The sequence below is a fragment of the Curcuma longa genome, unplaced genomic scaffold (genome assembly GCF_044706935.1).
Source record: "Curcuma longa cultivar G26 ecotype Majalengka, Jawa Barat unplaced genomic scaffold, ITB_CL_G26_1.1 contig_27416, whole genome shotgun sequence".
In the NCBI taxonomy this organism is placed as follows: Eukaryota; Viridiplantae; Streptophyta; class Magnoliopsida; order Zingiberales; family Zingiberaceae; genus Curcuma; species Curcuma longa.
This window is the reverse complement of record NW_027433414.1, coordinates 1-9465: the sequence shown is the minus strand read 5'-3', so window position 1 is coordinate 9465 and position 9465 is coordinate 1. Positions and strand designations below refer to the sequence as shown.

The window sequence follows — 9465 nt, the reverse complement described above, 5'->3', positions numbered from 1 at the left end:
CTGTGGTGGAGGGTTCTACAGAATTTGGTAAGTTGGATAAGAAGGTTGTCCAACAACCTAAATGCAGAGATGGCCCTCCAACTTATTTGTACCTTGTTCATGGATCTTTTTCATTTAACCGGCGAGTCCAAGTAGAGTTTGATTTTAGATGTGGTTTGAATATTGGGATGGGTAATTGGATTTGAATTTGATATGCATTTCTTTTTTTTATTGACTGATTAAATCGCATAAATCAATGTATTTACTTCATATATTTGTTTCTATTGCAATTTAATATTTAAAATGAAGGCCGTAATGAATAAGACATTTGTGAATAAATTTAGTATTTGATTTTATAAAACTCGTCTATATTTAATAAATATATAAAATAAATAAATTTAAATATTCATAACGTTCATGAATATAATTATGAATAAATTTATCAATTAACTTATATAAAATTTAATTATAAATTTATTTTTTTAAAAATTTTTTGATTAAGTAGATAAAAATATATAATAATTTGTAAATTCTTATAATTTTAAATAATTTATAATATACTACAAGTAGTTTTTGGTTAAGTTAAATGAGAAATATATATATATAAAGTGAAAAGGTCCAATAAGGAAAAGTTAAAATTAAAGGGTGTTGTATAGAAAAGTTATCACAAAATTAATCAAGGGTTCATGAATAACTTAGGTATTAATTTTCGTTAATAGTAGAAAGAACAAAAACAAATTTAATTTTTTTAACATTCATAAATAATTTATAAATAAATTAACTTATTATAAAATTTAATTATGAATTCATGTTTTTATTAAGTACATAAAAAATATATAAATTATTTATAATATGCTACAAGTAAAACAGAAATAATATATAAAAATTTAATTTAAATTACAAGTACAATAACATTTAATTTAAATGTTAATTGCGCAAAAAGTAACTAAAGAGCTTGAACACTCAGCTCAAACGGCGTCTACTTGTCGATTTTGCTGAATGATGATTTCATCTGCCTTCACTACAATGACCATACGGGAAGGCAGCTCACTGTTCTTCTCGTTCCTTTTCCTGTTGATACGATCCAAAAGCCAGTGTGGGAGCTCAGTCGAGTACCGCATCAAGATAAAATCAGGGCAATCGTCCATTTCTATAGTCTCTCGCTTTCTGAATTCAACCTCACTCAACTGATCGCTGGTAGAAAAGAAGATTTTCTTCAGTCTGGCGGCGCAGTAGATGCTCTCGGGAAGACCTCTGAGCTTTGGGCAGGCAATAAATAAGCACACTTTCAATCTTGGAAACAGCTTCGGGCTTCGTTCTTGATTTTCTCCGGCCTCCTCGGACGCAGCGTTCAACGTCCACTCTTCCCAATTGGGCATATTCAGGAAGCGCAGGGACTCGAGCCTCGGGAATGCCACGGCTTGAGGGGAATCGGCGTCTAGAAACTCAGGCCCGACCTTCCTCACAGCCGATGCTCCTTTGATCTCCAGGAATTTCAACCGAGGCAGCTGCCCCAGCGGCGGGAGCTCCGTGCAGCAGGGGAAATTCCAGAGATTCAGGATTTCGAGGCGAGGAAAGGAAGCCCCCAGCACCGACGTCGACATCATCCAGTTGGGAAATCGCCGGCCCGGGAAATTGAGGAGACAAAGTTCCTCCAGGCTCGGCGGAGGAAGCAATCCGCTGCATGTCTTCTCAGCCGCTTCTTTTTCGCCGCCATCTCGATTTGTCCATGACAAAGACAGATGCCTGAGCCAAGATTTGTTCTCGAGCACTGAGGTTCCGGTCATCGTTGCCTTTTCCAGCTTAACGGCGTTCAAAAATCTGAGCTTAGACAGAGACCGCAGCTCTTCCAAGTCACACCCGTCGTCCACGTTGCTCGGCGAATCACCATGGCCGACGATGAATTCTTCGATGTGATTAAGGTTGGTCAACCTTCCCATTCCTCTGGGCAAATGAGTCAACGGTGTTCCTTTGGCTCTCAGACACCTGAGCATACCCAAGCTCGTGACGGCCTTAGGAAGGCTGCGCAGCGACTTGCACCCAGCGATGTTCAAAGTCTGCAGGTTCGCAAGACGCCCTATGGATTCAGGTAACTCACGTATCTTCGTCCGGTCAAGGTCCAAGTATCTCAGAAGCAACAGATTCATGAAAATGAAATCTGGAAGACGTTCAATCTGCGTATCGGACACATCCAGCACTCGAAGATTCTTTAATGCTGGGAGTGCAGCTGCCTCGTCCTCGATTGTCTTTATTTCACTGCTATCGGAAAGTCGCAAGACTCTCAAACACTTCTGCTCCAGAACTGCACCAGGAAGCCTTAGCGTGTCTCCTTTGCTTGACATCCACAATCGACGAATCTTTGTTAATGGGTTTGGATTTGTGTCTGCAACTCGGCCATCACTGATCACAAGTGCTTCATCTCCGATCAAATTATTACCGAGAGCTCGCAAAAGGTCATCCATGGAGTAGAACATCTGGTCTGCATATGTTGGATCGAGCTGAAGAAGATTTCTCATAACAAGTTCTTTGTAATAATACTCTGCCACCTCTTCCATTTCACCATTTGGCACATGGATCAAGCCTTCAGCAATCCAAAGCCGGACGAGGTCATTTCTATCTGCTACGTCAATATAAGAAGCACAACAGAGGAAACACTGCTTGAGAACGGATGACAAATCCTCATAGCTCAAGTACAAAGCTCTTGGCAGTTCATCCTCATTGTCTCTCATTCTCCATAGATCACTTTCCAGGACTCTTTCCCATTCTCTCCTTGTCCTTTTCTTCGAAATCAGCATTCCTGCGATCGCCTTGATTGCCAAAGGAAGCCCATCGCATTTGCTAACGATTTTAGCAGCAATTTCATCCAGTTCAGGGTTCTCGTTCTCCTCGTCCTCGAATACGACCTTGTGAAACAATTCCAATCCATCATCTTCGTTCATCCTCTGAACATGGTGGATGTGACCGGCTCTAATGTCCTTCATCACCTTTTCATGTCTACCAGTGACTAAGATTATGCCACTGGACTTTGCATTTAGAATGGGATTCCTCAGCACATCTGTCCACACATTTACACTCCAAACATCATCAAGCACGATGAAGAATCTGTTGACCAGAGCACCAGCAACATTGGATTCAAGTTCTTTTATGCTTTGACCTCCATCATCACTCCCTTGTGCTTGCTTCAGCATTTGCTTGAGTAGCTCTATTCTCATGTAATTCTTGGACACATGGATCCATATACATGTTGGAAAATCATTCTTGATTCGTTCGTCATGAAAAATTTTATGAGCCAGAGTGGTCTTGCCCATCCCACCCATGCCAACGATCCCAAACACATCATTCTGTTTATGATCATGCTTGAGTATCATGCTAATGAGAGTCTGTGCAGCATCTTCGATCCCTGCCCCTACGATGTCAGCCCTAACCTCCAAAGAAGTGGTCCGGCGAGATCTTGTTGGATGCTCTTGCGGCCATTGAAGACGGGTTAAGGACCCTAAGCTTGCTATTATTTTGTGATCATCTTGAATCTCTTTCAGTCTATCATTAAGTCTTTCAAAACTCACAGCAATCTCATGACGGGACTTGGTACACGCAAAGCAAGAAGCAAGAAGTGCGAAGGGAGCGCTTACTGCATACGAAGAAGAAGAGGACGGATGAATGCTCTTGTCGCCACCTGAAAGCGTGTAGAGATCGATGATGTCTTCGGCGTCGTAGACTATTTCTTTCAGGTCCGTCAGCCAAACATTCACGCCAGCGTCTTGATGCCTCTTCTGCTCGGCATCCTGAAGGAAGGGACTGAGCCTTTCCAATCTCCTTTGGAACCTTTTGATCTCCTCCTTCACACCGAGCACTTTGCAGATCTCTCCCTCGACGAAATCCGCTAGTTTTGTGAGGTATCGTTCTACGAGAAAGTCTGCTACATCTTCGATCCCTGCCCCTACGATGTCAGCCCTAACCTCCAAAGAAGTGGTCCGGCGAGATCTTGTTGGATGCTCTTGCGGCCATTGAAGGCTTGTTAAGAGCCCTAATCTTGCTATTATTTTGTGATCATCTTGAATCTCTTTCAGTCTATCATTAAGTCTTTCAAAACTCACAGCAATCTCATGACGGGACTTGGTGCACGCAAAGCAAGAAGCAAGAAGAGCGAAGGGAGAGCTTACTGCAGACGAAGAAGAAGATGAGGACGGATGAATGCTCTTGTCGCCACCTGGAAGCGTGTAGAGATCGATGATGTCTTCGGCGTCGTAGACTATTTCTTTCAGGTCCGTCAGCCAAGCATTCACGCCAGCGTCTTGATGCCTCTTCTGCTCGGCATCCTGAAGGAAGGGGCTGAGCCTTTCCAATCTCCTTTGGAACCTTTTGATCTCCTCCTTCACACCGAGCACTTTGCAGATCTCTCCCTCAACGAAATCTGCTAGTTTTGTGAGGTATCTAGTTCTACAAGGAAGTCTGGGATCATCGCCATTTGTGGAGACTGAAAGGAGGCAAATAATTGATGGGAGGAGTTTTGTGAGGTATCTAGTGAGAAAGGAAGTCTGGGTGCATGGTCATTTGTGGAGAGTGGAAGGAGGCAAATAATTGATGGATGGTCTTCGATTCAGCCCCTCACATGGAGAATTAGTGGGTTGTCTGTCTGTCATCGTAGTTGGCATGATAATGACTTGCCGGCAGCGTGCTGCGCACGGCGCACCCAAAAAAATAAAAAATGTGTTTGCATGCGTAAGAGTAATTAAAATGTAGCCCATCAATTTAATACTCGGCCTTGTTGGACCGACTCTTATTTCAGATTCCTACCGCGTCTTTATTTTAGTTCGGTAATATCAGCGACGGTTGATAACTAGATTTTCCTGATTTATCATCTACTAAAATCAACTCTATAGGATCTCTCATAATTATTATAATTGGAGCCTCCTTACTTTACCTCTGTTGATAACTACCTCCTTTTTTTTACACCTATAACTGTCATTAACATTGGTTCTATAACAATCATTCCATAATTCACACGGCTCCCTTTGCTGAACTTGATCGAACCCCATTAGCTATTTAATGGACGTATTCTAATGATTCAGACTTAACTTTACTTTTACTGAAATTGATTGAAGAGCTTGAAATACTTATTAAAGTGGATAAGGGTCTGAGCTCTTCATGAATGTTGTTGAGTTCTTGGTAAGTACTATCAAGCTCTTAATGAAAATCACCAAGCTCTCATCCAATATCCTCGAACTCCCGCTGGGTCTGACCTACATTTAACATATCTGTGAGGATTTTAACTAACTTAAGTCCTCGTTGACCGAGTCAAGGGTGTACCACGTGAAACCATGTTGACTAAGTCAAAAAGTCATTATGTGAAGTCTATATTGATTGAGTCAAGGTTATACTACACAAGATACCTGTACTCATCTCCTATCAGGAGTATTCCCTTTAAATATAATTGAAAGAGGATGCAGATCGATTAACTAAACTATGTGAAGTCTTATGTTGATCGAGTAATTATGCTACATAGGAGACCTCTACTGGCCTCCCTATCATTATTATTTAATTATGGATCAATGATTGATTGATATAAGAATCCATAACAGGAAAAGTAAGAAATTTAACCTAAGTGTATCAATTGAATAAATATTCTAAAAATCAACTTACTTAAATTCTATTTAAAAAAATATGGGCAAAAATAAAGATTTTTTTAAAATAGTTAAAGGGGCATTTCTTTTAATTTTTTTATCCAAGGTCATTCGGCCCCACCCATCTCCCTTATAAAATTACATAAATATCTTCATCAACTAATTTTGACATTTTGATAGATCAATTTTAAGTTTAAATCTTAAACTAGTCAATTAGTTGTGTGAATAAAATAAACTCATATTGTAGTAAGAAATTATAAAATTGAACATATATTATTTAATAAAATAAAATTATTTTGTAACAATTATAATTTCATAATTATATAACATGAATAGTAAGTAAATATATCAAGTCTATAGTATAATAATTATGATTTTATAGTTGTTATAATACGAATTGTAATATTTATAAAATCGTATTTAAATTTGAAATTGACAAGTCAAAAAATCAAAATCAGCCAAATATTGTACATGATGGTGATAGTATAATTTTACAAATGAGACATACTTTTAATAATAATTAAAAAAAAAGGACTGAAGGTGAGACCCCCAAAAAGTTGAGCTTCGTGTTTCATTTTTTTTTCTTACAAGGCAAGAATTGGAGATGTAAAATATGCACCTCAGTAGATGCGAGGAAGTAAAACAAATAAAAGAAATGGACAAAGAGAGATTAAATAGCACACGAGTTGTGATAAATTGACATAGATGGCATACTGTTCATCATCATATCACAGAAATTATAACGTAGTAATAGTCATAAGCTTTAAGTGCATTTTACTGCACGCTAAAATATCTGAAAAGGGGCCAGGAGTTTTTGAGGAATTTGTTGTTACATCCTAGAAGTTTGAAGAGGAACCATGGCTTCAGTAAAATCCTCTCTCATACAAGCTGTAAAAGGTCTGATACGCCATGTTGCATCGATAGACGTCTTCGGCAAACTTCAGCAATCCTTATTCCAGAGGTATAGGCTCCATGGACAGATCCAGAGTGATTAGCGCTTGCGGCTTCACCAGCCAAGTACAAATTATCAACAGGATCACAGAGTCTCTCATACAGATCAGCAGGTCTCCCAACTAAATCGGAAAAATAGACCCCAACGCGAAACCAAATGTTGAATCTGTTAAGACATGTACCAAAGTTCAATTTTGATGTTTTGAGAATTGAAATATCAAGAGACACATAAGATGAAGCAAAGAAACAAACCGGATATGTTGCATCTGGTACCATCTTCCTCAACTGCAACATCACAAAGTCAACTGCTTCATCATCGGAAAATTTTTCTATATCATAAGCAAATCTTCCAGCAGTCATGTACACAAGAACAGTATGTCCTGTTGCTTTGTGAAGATTTAGAAAGTAACCACAGGCATCAGATGTCTGTGCCACGAGACCTAACACTTCCACGTTGGGCCAAAATACATTATTAAAGCGAAGAGCAATCTTATTTTCAATGCCGACGCCGAGATCAGAAATCGCACAGAATTTCCATTCGGGAAGCTTAGGCTCGAAGTCTATCAGATTTGCTTTGAGAACTCCAAGAGGAACAGTGATAATAGCAGCATCAGCTACAAATGTGTTTTCATTTTGCACTGTAACTATTACTCTATTGTTACGTTGTACAATCCCCTTCACCCTGATCCACAAGAATTTAATAATTGTCAACCAATAAAAAGAGTCGACACATAAGATAACAAATTAACAAGTCGAGATAATTACTGAACATAGCAATTGAAATTTTCTGAACTATTTACATTCAAATAAAGTGTAAAATTCCACCTTAAGGAAGAATAGAAGAACATGAAATTGAATTAGGAGACAAGAAGTATAACGTAAAAGGGTGACATGAATGAACTACTTTTTCTATCAGAAAATCAATCATAATACATTATGAAAATCTAACATGGATCCACTCATATTAAGAGAAAATAGACAGATTTTTTTAGAATCAAAATCACAAAAAATATGCCAAAAGAAATAATAAATGAGAATTATTTCCTTAAAAATCAATGATGCTGAGTTGGAAAAGAATAAATTATTTTTAATTTAGTAAAAGAAGACATAAACTTGAAAGTTTAGGCACCATAAAATGTAATTATGCATACACACAAAAACTAATGTTCATATATGACTATCAAGGAAAATTATATAATTATAAGATGCACATTGAGATGACAAACATAAAAAGGAAGATATGCACATTCTAGAATAGTCAGAATTCCACCTCAAAGATTAATATCTAAAACAAACCTATGATCCAAGCGAATATCAATATTCTTTGCAAGAGCCTGAATAACAGGAAGGTAACCTTGCACCATAAGTCCATGACCACCAGTAAGGACATGCTCCTGCATCCAGAGGAAGATTAGCTTAACAAATATGTTCTCAAAATTTTACCATTTCAAGATAAAAATAGACCATCTGAACATTGCATAAAATAAGGAGAGTGCCATAAAAACTTAAAATGTAACAAGACTATAGCTCTGAAAGAGTGACAGTACACTCAATATGGAAACATACTATATTGGAGAAGTAACATAGGATCAAGTTCTCATCCATAAAAGGATTCTATGCTGGCAGCTTATCTGCGAAAATAATGTTTCCTTTCCATACCTTACAACCAAGTTCCACAGTAGATGCAACAAGTTTTCATTATAAAATGAATTTGAGATATCCAAAGGCATGCCTGACTCATATAATTCTTTATCAAAACCCTAACTGCAATGAATTGTTTTGTTATTGTCAAAGCTTAAGAATAGTTATGTTACTGTGCAGCAAAATAATGGAGCACACTTATCTTTGGAATCTCTGCTTCTCATACAAATAATATAAATTCAAGCAATAGAATAAATAGACTCATCTAGATATGATACCAACTAAAAGTCTCAGCTGCAGCTGACATTGTGAAAAAAGAAATGAGAAAAAACGAGAAGAAAAATTCTCCAACAAGGAATATATTTTGTGGTATCTTAGGAAAAGTGCACTTTATTTCAATGTTAATAAGGCTATGCATCCTAGAGAAGAAAGTCAAATAACTACTTTTCCTAGGCAAAGGAGGGAACAACTTTTGGCAGATGATATCTGTTAGAATATTTAGGGATAAATATTCTTATTTTCTTTATAGAATAATTTTTTCCTAGAATAGGTCCTTATACTCATGTATAAATAGAGACCTATGTCTTGTAATATTTTAAGATATTCTATAATATTTTACATGGTATCAGAGCTAGAGGATTTAGGTTTATCCGCCTAACCCTAATTCTTTCTCCTCTCTCTCTCTCGCCGCCGCCTCCCGCATCTCGACGTCACGCACGCGTCTCTTCCTCCTAGCTTGTCTTTCCAGCAAGCGACGCGCCGTCTCCTCCGTCTGCAGCAACGCGCCGTCTCTGCCGCCTCCTCCGGCCGCGCTCTCCGTCGCGCGCGAAACCAGCCACCTCCTCCGGCCGTGCTCTCCGTCACGTGCGAAACCATCGGCATTTTAATTTTCTCCGTCTGTTCGTTTGGACCCGTCGCTAGGGTTTCCGTCTCCTTCGCATCGAGGAAGACGCACGTGGCTTCCTGTGCTCGGGCTCGGGATCACAAGAAGCAGCACATCTCCTGGTGCAGCAACGACATCGCCTTCTGCTCTTCGCTGTCCCTTAATCTGCTGCGTTATCCCTTAATCTGCTGCTGTCCCCCTTCTTGTGGGTGTTGCAAACAAAGGCGGCAGCAGCTCTCTGCTCTTGGCTGTCCCTTGCAGCGGACAGAAGCATGAAGGCAAACAAAACAGCAAAAAAAAAAACATCAAACAACAAAACAGCAGACCCAAAACAAAATAGCAAACCCAAAACAGCAAAAAAAAAAAAAAACAGCAGCCAACCCAAAACAG

The 9465-nt window shown here is 38.8% G+C and overlaps 1 protein-coding gene and 1 pseudogene across 1 annotated transcript; both read right to left on the bottom strand.

The window, feature by feature from the left end:
* Window positions 1–841: 841 nt before the first annotated feature.
* Window positions 842–5379, bottom strand: LOC141819034 (putative disease resistance RPP13-like protein 1). The gene is made up of 2 exons (XM_074706413.1): window positions 5370–5379; window positions 842–4453 (listed from the first exon to the last, which is right to left on the bottom strand). Exons 1-2 carry the CDS (start codon window positions 5377–5379, stop codon window positions 948–950), a joined length of 3516 nt encoding a protein of 1171 aa, XP_074562514.1. The 3' UTR covers window positions 842–947.
* A 917-nt stretch (window positions 5380–6296) lies between these two features.
* LOC141819035 (polyamine oxidase 5-like) lies at window positions 6297–7951 on the bottom strand (annotated as a pseudogene).
* Window positions 7952–9465: the final 1514 nt, after the last annotated feature.